A 16,239-nucleotide genomic window follows, 5' to 3' on the forward strand; every position below is an offset into this window, starting at 1 on the left:
CACCCAGCTGTTTATCAGTTCTCCGCTTTGAGAAAGTACTTGAAAGTGTGCGAAGATTAGATTTCGTTCAACGACAGGAACTTTATTAGTCAATAACTATGACCGATGGGCCACGCGTCCCCTGTGACGAATCGCCGTTTCGCGACGGTGGTACGTCACTGTTACTCACATCTGTGACGTCATTTCGTTAAGTTTTAGGCGGTTTGGGCTGACTTTAGGGCACTTGGGTATAAGATCTCGATTTTGTCTGCGATTCCCAGCATAAATGGAATGTTGAATGTATTAATTCAGAAATTTGATTTGATTGCAGCGTTTAACCGATATCTTTCGAAACAACTGATCAACGCGATAGTATGTGCAAATTACTCGACTAATCAAGCACTAAAAAGACTTGAAGAAAAGCTGGTTTAGTATCAAGCGAGCCAGGTGTGCATAAAGGCGACCAACTGTAGTCCGTACTGCCCGTGATAAGTGAAAGCGTTGTTTCAATGGCGGCCTCGGCACGAGTCGTAATTCTACACCGAGAATGGAGTCCGTCAAGCGAGACATTCCGTCATGCAAGGCGGGACCGAGTTTCAACAAAACGGGGTCTGTTTTTAACATGCTTGAAACCGAACAGAATATTACATTTTATGTCTAAATTTGTGGTGAAATGAAAATGGTTCATGTGGATTTAATGTTTAAAGTTCTTCTTGTCGTCTTTTAGGGCACGGTATTACTTGTTCGTTTTATTGAACCAAACTTTAGTCCTACATGTGTTGGTTCACTACCGGTAGTTGATTTCATCCTGACATATATACGACCATATTTGTTTAAAGATTCTCCCCAAAAACTAACCATGGAATCGAATACTTTTTAATAAGGTTTAGAGCAACTCCTTTTAACTTTTAAAATAATATTTTGTCGACGTGCAATTGTTACATCAATGTGGTTTAACCTGGGCAGTCAGTCTTTTTTGTACCTAAATAAACATTGCTGTACATTACAAGTAGTTAGCGATATTTCAAAATTTTTTTACCCCAATCCTACTATAGAGATACACGGGATTCGCGTCGACGGGCGCTTCAAAGCCGGCGGTTCGAAATCATGCAGGTGAACAAATTTTGCCGAACCGTGTTGCGCATGATTAAATCCGCCCTTGTCGCCGGTGGGTGCAAGTAAGTAGTGCTCCGACGTGGTTTAACCCCTCCCCGAGTATCACCTTACTGTGCACCTGCCATCCGCCGCATACCTACATTTACGCGTCACCGATAATCCCACGTCGAAATCGTCGCCGCCGAATGTGCCGCGAAAGACTCTTTATCGCCCCCTTGCGTCCAGATATTTCCCTCGCGACAAATCAATCATATTCAAAGCAAACGCCCAGTAAAGATCTTGCTGCTATCGAAAGACGCATCGGCGAAAACGTAAACAAAACTTCAGGGAAAAGTAACTGCGGTAGTTTAAAGTGCAGCAACCACTATGTGATATATGAGAGCCCATCTTTCATTTCGCCCTCTGTCTAACAGAGTCACCTAGACGAAAGTGCCTTCCTGCGCTCTGAATTTATGAACGATAATGACGAATTACGCACTGCCGGCAAAAGTACTTTGGGTGATTTATTGTGCGCGAAATTGCGTTCTCCCGTAAACAAGTTCAACAAACCACAACCCATTCCCATCTCCTCCAGAATCCAATTTCTCCGTCCCTTTTCGGTCCTAATTCGGCACTGTACGGGTTGCAACGGCCCCAAAATTAGCTCCGCGCACCGCAAGACCCGCCAACGCAGACCTTTAGGGTGATTACATACTCGAGTGCTTAATATAATTCGCCGCCTGCGAGCCTGCAGTTCACGCCCCGCTGCCTCCATTAGCCCCTACAAAGCGCGGCATCCACCTTGAAACGGTGCGGTATGCAACTTCACCTTGCGCAGAGTTTGTCTTCCTGATTACCGCGTAAACCGCGATGCGATGAAGGATCGTGTGCGCCTTGTCATCTTGGCTTTCTCCCCATCTTGGCCCGCGCGCATGTGAAACGGTGTGCATCGCGCGGTCTTGTCTATTGATTTGTCAACACAGTTCGCTTCCTTGGCTATTGTTATCTTGGCGTGTATTGCTTGTCTTCGATGGGTTCAGAATTGTTAATAGTTCTGTGCCTGTGCAAAGTTAATCCTTCACACATTGATATATAAAGTGAAAGTTTGCATCATTTTCTACTGAGCAAAAACACCATTACATACAACGAGTAGTCCAAACCTCATTGGAATCTTGTACTAACAGACGTTTTGGTTGTATATTCAATGTAATATACTCGTCAAGCAATGTGGCCAAAACCCCAGCATAAATTACAGTACGTAGCAGAAAGACTTTCGCGATCTGCCGGGGATGTAAATTACCGCTTCATTTTTATTTATATCAAATTCTGGTAATTCGATCTCATGTAACTCAACAAACCCATGTCCCCGTTTTGTGTTTTCAATAAACCAACTTATTCTTGTTTTGGTCACAGTGTCTTGATGCCCTTCTACGACTCCGACACTCGACTGCTCTTCCTGGGAGGCAAGGTGAGAAAGTGTGTGCGGTTCGTTTGTAATTCTGTTTGGACACAAATATGGCGGCGATTATGTTTGGGACTCTGTCGTATGTCAATCTTCATGTTTGTGACATTCATCAACTGTTCGTTGCTAAACTGTCGTCAATGTTTCAACCTACCATGAATAATTATGCTTTTCATTGAAACATAATATCCGTACATGAGTGCTTTTGTATGACTTGGTAATATTCTTATACACTTCCCAATCCCCAAAAGACCTCGTCATCTCGGTCCATCACAGTGGTTACCAACCTCTTTTTGTTGTATTGAAGCCAAATGTGAAAACTCAAGCTCACAAGGGGTCCCAAAAATATAAGCAAAAACTTGTACAAAACAACTTAAAAACAAAACTTGGTTTTTGAATAAACATTTCCGGCTGTTTTATAGGTAATAGCGTGGAATATTTTCACAGTGTAGTAAAAGCCACAGGAACTATGTTAAGGGTGCCGCGGTTAAGAATAACCGGTGTAAAGAGTATGTAGCATTTTTTGCAAGTATGCGCGGGATTGCCGAAGCTCGTCTTTTTCAAATTACCTGATTATGCGATCAATGATGCGTGACGTTTTTATTTCTTTCCCAGGGCGACTCCTCGCTGTCTGTCTTCGAGCTGGTCGACGCCGCAGAGTGCATCGCACAAGGTAATTACCAGCACGCATGCTCGCCGTTAACTTTGTTGCGGCAACAGGCACCTTGGCGTTCAAATGGATGGCCGATTGGGGTCCGACTTCTCGACCCAAATGCACGACCTTTTAAACTAACCGGCTCTAATTTTTTGAGCAAATTTTTGGAACGTTCTTCCTGCAAGCTTTTCGTGAGACAAAAAATTCCAAACCTTATTGTGCAATCGGCTGGTTTGTCTGAAACAAGGTAAAAACTACAATCCTGGAAAATATCCATTTAGACAAAAGTTACTGAGACATAAAATCAATTATCCGGAGTTGGGCCCGCAATTTACAACTTGCACGCACGTCTGCATTTATCGTTTTCATTTCATGGACTATTATTAAACAACATGTACGCACACAGCTACGCAAACGATGCTGACTGACCAAACGAAGGGGATGGGAATGGTATCAAAACTTGCTGTGGATGTCATGTCGTGCGAGGTTTCAAGATTGATTCAACTTTGTTCAAGACAACTTATTCCCATCAAAATCGAAGTACCTCGAAAGGTAATGTGTGCGCTCTTTCATGCATACATTGCAGCTGATTTGTCTCAAACTGTCTTTGTTTTGTAGTCGCACAATGATTTTCCGAGCGATCTCTTCCCTGACACCGACTCGGACGAAATTGTTCTTAACGCTGAGGACTGGTTTGGCGGCAAAGACGCTCAGGTATTTTTCACACAAAAAGAAACTTATGATGCTTTGCCTCAACCAAGGAACCTAATCCTAAAAAGCCTATATTTTGGTATCGCCATTTTAACGAATCCAAACATTCACTGCCAGTTGTGTATTTAGAGGTCCAAGTGCTGTTTAAATCCAGCCAATCGTAACCAACTGCGTGGAGAAGGACCAGGCGATACATCATCGTCGCCATCGTCTACTGTGAAATCACAGAACGACGTTGAGCAAGCAAAGCCACAAGCATATGTATCTGACAAACCAAAGGAAACAGAAAAACCAGCATTAACGAATAAGCCCGAGGTTGCTGCTTCAAATGGAGAAAAACCTTCCACTGCAAAACCGTTTACTGGTTTGTTAAAGATTTTCTTACAGCGAATTTAAATCAGGAAGTTTGCACTCTGTTAGTCGGCTGAATGGGGCAATTGTTAAAGTCTATTTTTTAGTATTAAGTATTATTCGAAATAAACTGCAAGTACGGTTGGGTTGATATGCTGCGTGTTTTACCGAGCACTGTCGCTCTGTACTAAACATGCACCGTGCAAACGTTGGATCCAACTTATAACTTTAACTTCCGCCATTTTGCGAAGGTGTTCGTCAGTGCAAGTTTCGTCATTGGACTTCCACCACCCTCCATCCGTCAACCCACGTGACCAACATCCCCAACCTGAGCATTTCCCTACCCGGGTCATGTGACGGTTTCCACGTCAACCAAAAGTTTGCCGCCGTGCCGCTGGCGACCTCGGGTGGTCATATCGCTGTGATAGACGTTAGTAATTAGTTAGCTGTAACAATTTTTCAAACATATAATTTTACGAATATTTTTTTGATTGGGAAGTTTTTTTGCTGGGTACATTAGTAAGGTCACGGATACGTTTGTCTAACACAAGCCGCCTGTATGAACGTTGTTGGCAGAAACTTCGGAAAAACAATGAAATATATACGTTGTTTTTGTTATATATGTTGAACTGTATATGTTTAACGGCACAAGTTGTATTTGTTATTGTTTTAATCCTCCTCAGATGTTTGTGATTTTACTCAAAGTCTCACTTTTATGCGTTCTGTCGTTGCAGGTGACGAAGGCAGGTCGAGTCGGAAAACTCGCATCTCTGGAGAACAGAGCAGGCTTGGTTGACTTTCAGTTTAACCCGTTTAACGATCACCAAGTTGTTGTTGGGTTGGATGACAGTCTGGTGAAGGTTTGGAATATTCCGAAATCCGGTCTTTCCGAGACTATTTCGGATCCCAGCATGATGTTGGAGGGTAGGAGTTATGAAGTGTTTTTGGTGCTCATTATGCTTTTTAGTGCTATATGTTAACATAATTTTAAAAGCAGAAACAATTAAATACAGAAATTAGCCCAACGACGAAACAAAAAATAATTTTGAGGTAGTATTTTAAAAAATCTACAGCGATTCTCATTTTTGCAGGGCATTCATCGAAGGTGGTCTGTCTCCAATTTCACCCTCTGGCCAGCAATATTCTTGCCTCTGCCTCTTTTGATATGACAATCGCTATATGGAATTTGCAGACTGGGGAGCAGGTTGGTTGCCAAAGTCGTTACTACAAATATTCGTGTTGACCTTTATGTAATTTAGTCGTCGGCCACTTTTATCAAAAAAATAAACCAATCAAAGTTTCCTAATTTTTCAAAGGCGCTACTGCACTTAAAATATAGTAAGAATCATATCATGGTGAAATGTTTCAAAAAAAACGTTTCAAGGACAATGTTAAAAGTGCCCGCAAAAAAATGCCCAAAAGTTCAGTGCACCTTTTATAGCAAATATTTCGTGTAGGAAATAACACTGACCGGTCACGAAGAAGAGATTCTTCACATGGCCTGGAGCAACGATGGAAAATACCTGGCAACAGTTGCCAAAGACGCCAAAATCCGAATCTACGAACCGAGGAAATCGACCACACCCAAAAAAGTGAACAAATTTATATTCGTTTCGTAGAGTACAGTTTTGAGGAATCCAGTCGTTTATTATTTTATGCGTTTTGCAGGTTGGACCTGGCCCTGAAGGCAGCCGAGGAGCAAGAGTGGTGTGGGGTTGCGACGACAAACTTCTCTGTGTGACTGGATTTGCCAAGTAAGCGCTCCAAACTACTTCTATATTTTAGCAATCAATTTCTAAAATATACAGTTTCTAATGGTAACAATTTGATTTTTCATTTGCGGTTACTCTTCTTGTTTTCAGAAATGGTACACGTTGCATGGCCGTTCACAGTGTGGAAAAGTTGGGAGACGGCCCCCTAGAAACTATCTCACTCAGTCATTCACCTTCTACACTTATCCCCTACCTCGACCTCGAAAATAACATTATCTTCATGACTGGAAAGGTATCGTATGTTTCGCTAAACTTAATCTTATAAATCAAGCTTGTGTTGCGCACGGGTCATTAGGAGTTGGTTGATTTTAAAAAAATGCCACGAAAGTCAGTGTTGGTATGTACACTATTCAATTCACAAACAAGAACTTGGAGAAAGTGTAGCATGTGAATACGGTTTGTTGACATTCGCTTCTATTTTTTACCCGAACAAAGATGATTGCAAAAACTTACAGTATTGTGCCGTACTGACAACCGACAACTACTTATTCAGGGTGACACGAGCATGTTCTCGTTCGAGATTCTCTCGGAGGAACCCTACATGGTTCCCATGGCCAACTCTTCTTCGGATCAAGCTCACCAGGGATTCAGCTTTCTGCCAAAAACCCAATGTGACGTCAGAAAGGTGGAGTTTGCAAAGGCGTGGCGACTGGGAAAGACCTCTCTGGAACCAGTATCGTTTAAAGTGCCAAGGATCAAGGTACTGAATAAATGATGGTTAAGATGCGTTGCTGGTGTCGAGTTAATGATAAATCTATGCGCAATTTGCGCAGATGGAATATTTCCAAGATGACCTGTTTCCCAAAACAAGAAATGTCGACAAGCCATCCATGACTTCCGATGATTGGTTGGGAGGATCAAACAAACAGCTCCCATTGGTCAATCTAAGGCCTTCTGACATGAGACCACGTGAGTAGTCATTTTTGAACTCTTTGGTACAATTTGTGTCAGAAACGTTTGGTTAATTATTTCTTTTTTATTATTGCTGTTTAGTAAGCGAAGCACCAAAAGAGGCGCCCAAAGAACGGAAGTTCGAATCGTACAGTGTTGACACGTACAAAACAGACGAGCAGAAGAAGGAAGAGGTAATGAATGCACAGCATATGCTAATGCAATAGAATCGCGTTGCGCCTTTTCCTCGTGTCTTACTTTGTGGATAAATTCAGACAAAAAGTTGTCGTCTTGATTTTCTCTGTGAATTCAGACAAAACTTTTTTGTCAGTTGGTGACGGCCATGTCCAATAAGTTGGATTTGGACAAGGACTTGGAGCAGGACACAATGGAAGGGGTGGATGAAGACGAATGGGTAAGCAGGCTTTTTTGTTGGCATTTTTGTGTGTGCTGGCTTTTTAAATTGTTGTAAAATTACGTCATCCGCTTGTGCTATTTGGCCCAACTGCCACGCAGCGTTAGTTGGTGGGATAGATAGGTGTCATGTTGTTCTCTAGAAACGTGTGAGCAAAAATAAATGAGGGGTTGTTTGTTTTTTCCAGGACGACTACTGAGTTTGTTGCCCTCCATTGCACAAGGCTTCTGCATACTTATTGCTAACATGCTGCCCCATATTACAACTAACCTGTCATGATTTAATAGCTCATTTTGCAAATAGTGCAATAGTTGTGATCAAAATATAACATTTTTGTAGTGTGAAGCTGAAATTCTGAAAGTCTGTGCAATTTATCAAAATTATAATATTTTGATTAACATTCCTGATGTCATTTGAATATATTGTACACGCGTGTATCAAAATATCTTTGTACATAATTAGTAGATTGCACTTGCACTAACTTGTGATGCAAAAACTAATAGCCACTCTGGATACATTGGTTTTAACATTGCTAACAGTACCCAATACTCACTGTTGTTATATCGGTGCAGGCATCACCTGTCCTTACTTTCCAGCATTTTATTTCCATGCTCATTAATCAAGTGTCCCAGCATTTTGGCTTTCCCAAATGCTTTGAGCTTTTAAATTTATCGTGAAAAAGAGACGAATGTATTTTAAATAAAGAATTAACCAACTGATACTCAACTGTAAAACATAAATCTAAAAAGAATCAGATTTGTTCAGTATGAGAGCATTTATTGCAGTATACATGATGTAGATGCACCACAATGAACCGAAAAACACTGCTATATTTACTATAAAACACCATTAAAAAATTATTGTGTTATATTGTTGGACTCAAGAGTTGCCAATCTAGTTGTTTTAATATAACATTATAATAAAATTGGATTGTATGGGAAAATGCTCATTATGTATACATGTTTGAATATAGGCATAATATAGAGATATGTACACATCCTAATTGCTTTGTTGATTAGAACAGAGGACATGTGTTGGTGGTGATTTCACCCTGCACAGACCTAGCAGTTGTTGGGTTCACAGACTGGTTGTCAAATCTAAGCTTGCGGATACATCCGGCATATTGTGTGTTGGTCAGTAAGCCACTGATGTATAAACCCTCTGAAAGTAAAGTTTGAATGAAATCATTGTTCAAGACACAACCACAACAGAAATTTGGAAACATTGTATGTTCTATGATGTGATGAACAAACCAACCTTGAATTCCACCAACATACAGAGCACCATTAGTATTACAGTGTCTGTTCTCCAGGTCTCCCTCTTCTATTGGAACTACAAGATTGTCATCCACAATAAGAGCAACTATGTTCTTGGCTTTGCTTACTGCAAGTTAAAAACAAAATTTTTTTGGTTGATGGAAGTTATACCTAAAATGACCATTGCTGAACAGAAAGTATTTGGAGTAAAACTCACTTCTAACTGAATGCCATGCTCCATCACACAGGCTGTAACCATATGGAGCGGAGTCATAACGAGTAAAGAGTGTTTCACCACCTTGACGCAAGCGAACTGCCAAACTTCCATCCACAAGAGCAAAGTTAAAGAAGTCACCTGTGGAAGCAAAGTATAGAAAACCATGCCAGATATTCTTTCCATGGGCACAGAAGACTTGAACGGAAAGAATTACAAAAGCAGAATGGGTTCACAAAATTACCAACTTTTTTACCTGTTGTTCCAGCAACAGCCAGAATAAGACCATCTCTTGATCTTGGCTTGATATCCATTGTGATTTCAACATTCACTCCAATTACAAATGAGTTAAAAGCCACCATATATGCAGATGGCATATCTTCTTCCTTGTATGGAAAGTACATGCCTGCAAAATAAAAAAACGTAACTGTGTCAGAACTAAAATTTTATTTGAGCTCCAGCTCGTAAGATATTTGCCTGGTTCAGTTCCTCCATCAAAACATGGTGAAACATTAATGCGAAGACCTGATGTTGAACCAAGACTTTCGACAGGTTGGTTGTTGACAAAGAAATCTTTGATACAACCAGAAAAGTCTGTCAGGTGCTTGCTGTTAATTTGATTGGATGCGAATTTCTTTGGGACAATCTGTACACAAAAAAGATTCAGAACCACTACAATCTTTTTGATTGTTCATGAAGTCATTCTAGTTTAGTCATATTAAATTTTTACCACTGTACCACACAATTGCCTTAAAACTCACATGGAGGCCACCAACATAGAAAGGCATATTTGCTGGGAAAGTTTGGGATTCTGCATGCATCAACCCCATTCCCTCAATACTGCCATCAAGCATTAGCTGTGTCATGTTTCCGTTTCTTTCAAATGTTACATGGTGCCAGTATTCATCATCGTAGCGGTTAATTGATTTCAAGCGCAATCGTTCACCACCAAACATGACGCTGAAGGCTATTTTTCCTTTGACCAAGTATAGGGCAATATGTTCATTGCACCTGTGAAAAAGATTTTTTAATGTGACTGTGGCAATATTGATGCACACTGACCTTCCATCAGCCATGTAGAAAATAATTCCACTCTTTTCACGGGTTCTCATTACAAGAGAAAATCTCCAACTATGGGGATTGAACCGCTTTACATAATATTTAGAATATCCATCACCTGTATTTAATACATATCTTACAGTATTTTTATTTCAATTAGTACTTCTTGTCTAAGGATAAAAATGAAATAAAGGCTTTGCTCAACCACAAATTTTTAAGTTAGCCGTACATTTGCAAAGTCTACATTTCACATAAAAATTGCCATGTTTTGAAATAATTAATACATTTGTATAAATAGATGAAGGAAGGGGTTACAGACTGTAAGAAAATCCTTAAAATAGGCCATGAAGAAATAAACTACAGGTAGTTCTGTTAAAACACATTGTAAAAAAAAGTAAAATTTTCCTAAAAGGAGGCCTAAAAATCACTGACCAACATATCTATATCCACTTGTGGCAGCTCTGTATGGTAATACACACTGGGGATCAAAACCATCAGGAATGTAATCATCCCTTGAGAGAATGATTGGTTGGGGCTGGATGACACTTTCAGCCCGGCCCAATGGTCCTACAACAAATTTAGTTTCATTGAGTGATTATTTTAATGCTTGAGGTTTTGTTGAGAATGTTTGTTACCCTCTGACAAAGCATTGTCATGTCCATTAAGATATTCTTCTACTGTGTCTTCTTCAGTCATATTGCATCCATTGAAAACAGGGCGACCAACACAAACTGTTCGATCACGCCCACACCTGATGGACTTCGTCAAAAAGTTTGGATGCATTGTGTCACTGCAAAATTAGTAATTAATCAAATGAAATTACTAATTTATCAGTAGAATCACATATATCTATTTCACTTATTTTTCAAAATAATTGGGTAAGGAAAATATGGTGTGTTACACCAATTGATATGGCATAAATATAACCTACCCTTTAAGAGTTGGAATTCGTATGCAGCCCCTGTACATTGGCAAATCATCTCCTCCTCCAATATATATTAATATCTGACCACCAGGCCCCTGTCTTCTTCTGCGACTTAGCTCAAAGTTTTCAGCTGGTGGCTCTTCTGTGCTTAGGGATTCTGTGTTGTCAATTTGCAAGCTGGATGCACTACAAAATATTTTTGTAATGTAACATTATTAATTTAGCTGTAAACTTGGGGTTCAAACTTTGTTTCTAGTAAATTCTGACGAATAAAATATTTTTTTTAAAAAAGTTTGGAAAGTTATAAAATAGTTTGTTAATTTACCCATTGACTCTAGTTTTAAACTTGATCATGTGGGATTGCCCATCAGCATAAAAGCCTTGAGATGTAAGTGTATCACCGTTATTGTTCAAAACAATTCTTCCATTTTCAAGAGAAAGTGTTGCTTGGGCATTTGTCTAAAAATGTTCTCATCATAAAAACTTTCTTGCAAAATAATGACCAGCAAAACTGATATGAAAACATTGGCCCATGAAATAAAAATGTTTGCAAAAAAATAAAATAAACCATGCTTGACAATATAACAAATCTCACTTACCAAGCAACTTCTCTCTAGTCATGTGCACTCAACATTGGCTTGTTTTCTTAATTACTGTGTTGTCTGCTGATAAAAGGCTTGGAAGCAAGCGATTTTTTTACTCACTATTGCTAAATCTAATCGCGAAAAAACAGACAAATTAATTGGCAAAAAGTCTGTGATTTTGTATTTAATTTCACATTTGACTTTGTTTCACTTTGTGACTTTTTTCTTTAATACTAACTATTAGTTGCTGGATTTATCTTTAATTTGTGTCAAAAGAAGGCCAAAGTAAATCTGCACTAATTGCTGCAGATGAGCAAGCCTACCATTGTGGCAACATTACCCATCATAATTTTCCCTTCATCAGAAACAAAACATATCAAGTGCTATGTACAGGTTTTTTATTGTGGATTTCACTGCCAACAAAATGTGACATTTTCCAAATTTGTGATTTGTGTCATATCCCAAGTGAGGTAGACAAAAAATACTGCATGTTGTGTGTTCATGAGTTTGGGCCACACTGTTGGCAGGGCAAAATACTTAAAAGCACCATGTTATGCTGATTGTCATGAACAACATATTTACAAAGGGGTGCAGTGGCTTTAACGTACCCGTTTAAAGATTTGTAGCCTTGCATTAAAATATATGAAGTAAATGCATTATGCGTACCCAAATTATTGTGCCTTGCGGAGGTTAAAAATGTATATGAAATGACTTCAAGTGGTAACAACCTGGAACAGGCAAATTGACATTAGTAAAGGTAAAACTGTACAGGAAAATATATGCTGATGTTAGGTGCCGAATTATATGGAATTGTAAACGGAGTTTTATATACACATGGCAATTACAATCACCAGTCCATTTGAGCAGTGCGCTGGGCCTGCACATCATTCAGGGGAGCCTGTTCTGGAGTTGGAGGGGCCATTGGGGGTGGAGCAGCTCCAGAAACCAAACTAGATCTAAGCAAAGATGAAACCACAGCTCCAATGAGAACAATGGACACAATTACACCGATCACAATCAAAACAACTGGAAGCAGAGTTCCTGTTGCTGCCTCTGGTGAAAATTCTTCCTCTTTGGGTGAATCAGGTGGAAGTGCGAAAAATGCCAACTCGTCACCCAAATCTGGCTCAACGTTGACAGTTTCAGGTGTGGGGGTCTCGGTGACCACTGCCGGTGGAGCAGTGTCCGGTTGCTCATCAGCGCCACCATGGCCGTTTAAGCCGTCATCATCGGCTGCCGCGCCTGAGTCTGCACCTCCAGCAAGAGCGTCTTCACCTGGAGCATTGGGGTCAACCACGTCTGGACGAATCACCTCTGTACCAACTGACACCTTGAGAAAAATTTCACAACCTTTTATTGGCGCCGACTTGGACAACTGGCCATCTCCCACCATATCTCATGCAGAAATTGAAAACCGACACCTTTGTTTTTCAATTAGAAAGCTCAAGCAAGCACATGATAGAATATGTGAAGGACTGTGTCTTCACCTGACAGGGTAGGTCTAAACTACCTTGGTGAAACATCACATTCATGCAAAGCAATCGAGAGCAAGTTTCATAAAAGACCCGAAGCAGTTTGTTAATAGAATGAAGCCGAAAGCACCGAAAACTCTACGATTTGAAAAACCACCAAAGTTGAAACCATCACCTCTACAGCGTTAGTTGCATGTGCAACCATCTGTTGCACCAGTCTTAAAAAGCCAGAATATGAAGAATCAGGATGTATAAGCGACATGCACAAATTTTTATTTTTTACCGACATGCTGTGTATGTTACAACGTAACATACCACCAACAGGCTTTCTTGAATGAGATAAGAAAGACAAGTACAGAAAATTTGCATAATCACGTCAAGACGGATTATAACATGAAGACTGAAAAAACTACGTTAAAAAACACGCTACAAAAAAACACCAAAATACTATTTACAAATTTAATTTCAACAATTTTTGTCGTTACTATGCTGATTTTGTAGACTTGTACGTAAACCGAAAATACGCAAAGAAAATAATCAAATCACATGATAAATTGATTTGCATTTCCATAGTTAAATCACCTTTGATTTGAAGCAAGCACCATGCGTGTATGAAAAATAAGGTCGATATTGGCACCAAAACATGGTTAGCAACAAAGCGTAATGGTTTGATGCATTGAAAAGTTAGTGACATGCAAATGAGCGGTATTAATAACGTGTGCAATTCATCTGACTAATTAATTTTCAAAATTTATGGCAGATGTCCAGTAAACGAGTTGTGCAATTTTACATAAAAACGCGCTAGTTCAACCACAACTAATATTTGCAAGACGGTTTAAGATTATGCACAACACCTGCTTCTAACAGTTGCACATGAAAATGAAAATGGCGGCGAAATTTTTTGTCCGCAAACCCCCGCGTGGTTTACAGTAGCTCGGATACCTCTGGGTCTTTGACAGCTATGATGGTGCCAGTGGAAGTGTTTGAACTTATGGCAACCATGCCATCGAGCTGTGCGTCGCGCAATCCTGATGGAGTCATAATGTACGAAGTGCCATCGAGGTTGAGGTCTTCGGCGGTCTAAAGGATACGAGAGTAAAGTTAGTGTTGCGTGGCGTAAAGTTTAAACAGAGTACTAAGGCTTGTTAGTCGTAAGTATCGATGTTCCCAGTTCCAAATTATCCGGCCCGGCCGGATCCGGATAGTTGTCAATCAAATCCGGCCGGATAATTTGGATCCGGCAGTTTGTTAACGCCGATCCGTTTATTATGACAAAAATGTTTGATTGCCAAACAGAATGCTATGTTAAGGTTAGCCTGTCATGAGTGGAACAAATAAACGTGGGCATTCATCAATATGGTATAACACGTCACGAAAAACCTTAATAACAAATAACAGAAAAATCTTACGTCGGCGAGTATAACAGATTGGGTCCCAGAAACGAGTAATTTGCGAAATGTTTGTCCGCTTTTAGGACAAAAATGCTTTCCCAACTATCCGGTAAAATTAAGTGTATTATCCGGCCGGATCCGGGTTTTGAAAATTGGTCAATATCCGGCCGGGTCCGGGTACCCGGATCCGGCGCAACACATCACTAGTCGTAAGGGGTATTAATTAGCATTGCAGTGCTCACCTCTTTAATGCATCCTCTGGTGACACCGACGTTCTCAATGGCGTTTTGAATGTCGAAAGTTTGGCTGTTGAAGTTAAGACTGGATAGACAGCCACGGTAGGAGACGGCCAAATTGGTCAAAATATCGTAGAATCTGAACAAAAAAATTACACGAATTTACTACACACGAAATCATCAGAACGCATAGAAGTGAGAATATTATGGTGTTTGTTCTGATCATAATGGATTTCGTTACATACCTAGGGTCGATGTCGTTGTACCACACACCGCCGAGGTAAATGTCTCCAGTAATGTTTGGTGTTCCTGATTGATAATCCCTCTGAAGTTTCAACCTGCATTCAAAACACAACGGTTTTTCGTATATATGTAACATAAACATAGTCCCATCTTGTGGCGGTAAGAAAGGGTTTTCTAATTTGACTGCAGGCATTGATTTTAACGCACCGTTTCATTGATTCAAAATTCCTATGTGTGTTTGCCACACACCTTACGTCAGATTACATATTCATCAAATCGTGAGTCGCACTTACCTTAAATCAACAGACATGACCATCACTGTGTATCTTGGTGCGACACCGGCCCGGATTCGGATTGGCGCGTTGGCGGTGTTCACATCTTCTACGTCGGAAACCACAGCGCTCATTGGCCCGTCTGGGAAGTCGAAGTTCCAAGTCATCTTCAGTTTTCCATCAACCACTTCCAGGGCCATGAATTGTTGCTGCAGATAATTGAACCTTTTAATGGGTCTTAATCATTTGCTACATAGTTTGTGTGCGAATAGTTTAATTTGATTAAAACAGACCTGTCTATGTCAAAATGCATTTTGCTTTGCACTTTGCAAACTATAGCTTACGAAAGTGAAACTTTACAATGCGTTTCCAAGTTGCCAAACAATAGCCATGCACCTCACATTTTACAGTGATTACTAGAAAAGCTATCCCGAAACACAGATTCTGTTACCAGCTGAACGCTTGTGCCATAATCAAGCTAAATTCAGACAACTTACAATGGTTTCGCCGACCAGGAAAATGATACTGTTGTCCTGCAGAGTGTCCATGGTGAAGCCAATGTAGTGAGCTGGGGCTTGTTGTGTGGTAAGGAATGGTGTGTCCTCTCGACGAATACGAATGTAACTTCCAAGCCCACGGAATCTCCACACTTGCTGGGTGACTAAAGGAGCGGACCTAGCGTTGCATCGAAGTAAAATGTTTAGTCAAAAGGTCGCCAGAAAAGTAATAGGTCGCACCGCGTATTTGTGTACTAGCTATGGTTCGCAACTTTCAGACACTATTTCAGGTAAAAAAGGTTCAAATTTTTTGTCAAGAATTTTAGCCGAAATTTTGGTCTAAATTTACTGTATATATACTGAACCAAACGGGAATAAAATTAAAATACGACAAACAGTCAAGAAAATGAAACAACACAAGCAGTGGCGAAAAACAAATTGGAAACACAATTCATGCAGTTAATGCTACAGGTTCTTACCCATCATCCACTGAAGGCGGTGCAAGCAAGCCGGAGGGTCTTCAAGTGAAATGAAATGAAACAAGCGGTTAGTTAACAGTGCAAGGAAAATTATAAGAGCAAGCATCAGCGCATGTTTCAGCAAATTGAAAGTACACCCGTTAACAAGAAAACAAATTATGTAAGTGGTGCGCCATTCGGAACAGTGAGGTGTGGGCCCTTCTGACGACGTGACTTTGTGCTGTTACGCATGAATGGTCGGTGGCAAATGGATGTTTTTTCTTTATAATGACGCGTAATG

General features: G+C 40.2%; 2 protein-coding genes across 2 annotated transcripts in view; one reads left to right on the top strand and one right to left on the bottom strand.

Annotated features, from left to right (window-relative positions):
• Nucleotides 1–8,050, top strand: part of LOC145910684 (coronin-7-like) — a 44,034-nt gene extending 35,984 nt beyond the window's left edge. Inside the window, exons 8-23 of the mRNA XM_082997875.1 lie at nt 2,488–2,542; nt 3,152–3,209; nt 3,598–3,743; nt 3,810–3,905; nt 4,032–4,266; nt 4,505–4,683; nt 4,988–5,177; nt 5,345–5,457; nt 5,711–5,845; nt 5,922–6,007; nt 6,116–6,257; nt 6,519–6,725; nt 6,799–6,934; nt 7,019–7,110; nt 7,248–7,331; nt 7,519–8,050. Of these exons, the coding sequence (XP_082854001.1) occupies nt 2,488–2,542; nt 3,152–3,209; nt 3,598–3,743; nt 3,810–3,905; nt 4,032–4,266; nt 4,505–4,683; nt 4,988–5,177; nt 5,345–5,457; nt 5,711–5,845; nt 5,922–6,007; nt 6,116–6,257; nt 6,519–6,725; nt 6,799–6,934; nt 7,019–7,110; nt 7,248–7,331; nt 7,519–7,530 (1,966 nt within the window). The 3' untranslated portion in view covers nt 7,531–8,050. The remainder of the gene's footprint in view (nt 1–2,487; nt 2,543–3,151; nt 3,210–3,597; nt 3,744–3,809; nt 3,906–4,031; nt 4,267–4,504; nt 4,684–4,987; nt 5,178–5,344; nt 5,458–5,710; nt 5,846–5,921; nt 6,008–6,115; nt 6,258–6,518; nt 6,726–6,798; nt 6,935–7,018; nt 7,111–7,247; nt 7,332–7,518) is intronic.
• A 79-nt stretch (nt 8,051–8,129) lies between these two features.
• Nucleotides 8,130–16,239, bottom strand: part of LOC145910682 (laminin subunit alpha-5-like) — a 29,405-nt gene continuing 21,295 nt past the window's right edge. Inside the window, exons 58-73 of the mRNA XM_082997872.1 lie at nt 15,481–15,658; nt 15,005–15,192; nt 14,714–14,806; nt 14,475–14,607; nt 13,784–13,921; nt 11,111–11,244; nt 10,792–10,971; nt 10,496–10,650; nt 10,293–10,427; nt 9,864–9,978; nt 9,563–9,812; nt 9,279–9,447; nt 9,058–9,207; nt 8,805–8,942; nt 8,589–8,714; nt 8,130–8,492 (exon numbers count right to left, since the gene is read on the bottom strand). Of these exons, the coding sequence (XP_082853998.1) occupies nt 8,347–8,492; nt 8,589–8,714; nt 8,805–8,942; nt 9,058–9,207; nt 9,279–9,447; nt 9,563–9,812; nt 9,864–9,978; nt 10,293–10,427; nt 10,496–10,650; nt 10,792–10,971; nt 11,111–11,244; nt 13,784–13,921; nt 14,475–14,607; nt 14,714–14,806; nt 15,005–15,192; nt 15,481–15,658 (2,428 nt within the window). The 3' untranslated portion in view covers nt 8,130–8,346. The remainder of the gene's footprint in view (nt 8,493–8,588; nt 8,715–8,804; nt 8,943–9,057; nt 9,208–9,278; nt 9,448–9,562; nt 9,813–9,863; nt 9,979–10,292; nt 10,428–10,495; nt 10,651–10,791; nt 10,972–11,110; nt 11,245–13,783; nt 13,922–14,474; nt 14,608–14,713; nt 14,807–15,004; nt 15,193–15,480; nt 15,659–16,239) is intronic.

The sequence above is a fragment of the Ascidia mentula genome, chromosome 8 (genome assembly GCF_947561715.1).
Source record: "Ascidia mentula chromosome 8, kaAscMent1.1, whole genome shotgun sequence".
Lineage (NCBI taxonomy): Eukaryota > Metazoa > Chordata > Ascidiacea > Phlebobranchia > Ascidiidae > Ascidia > Ascidia mentula.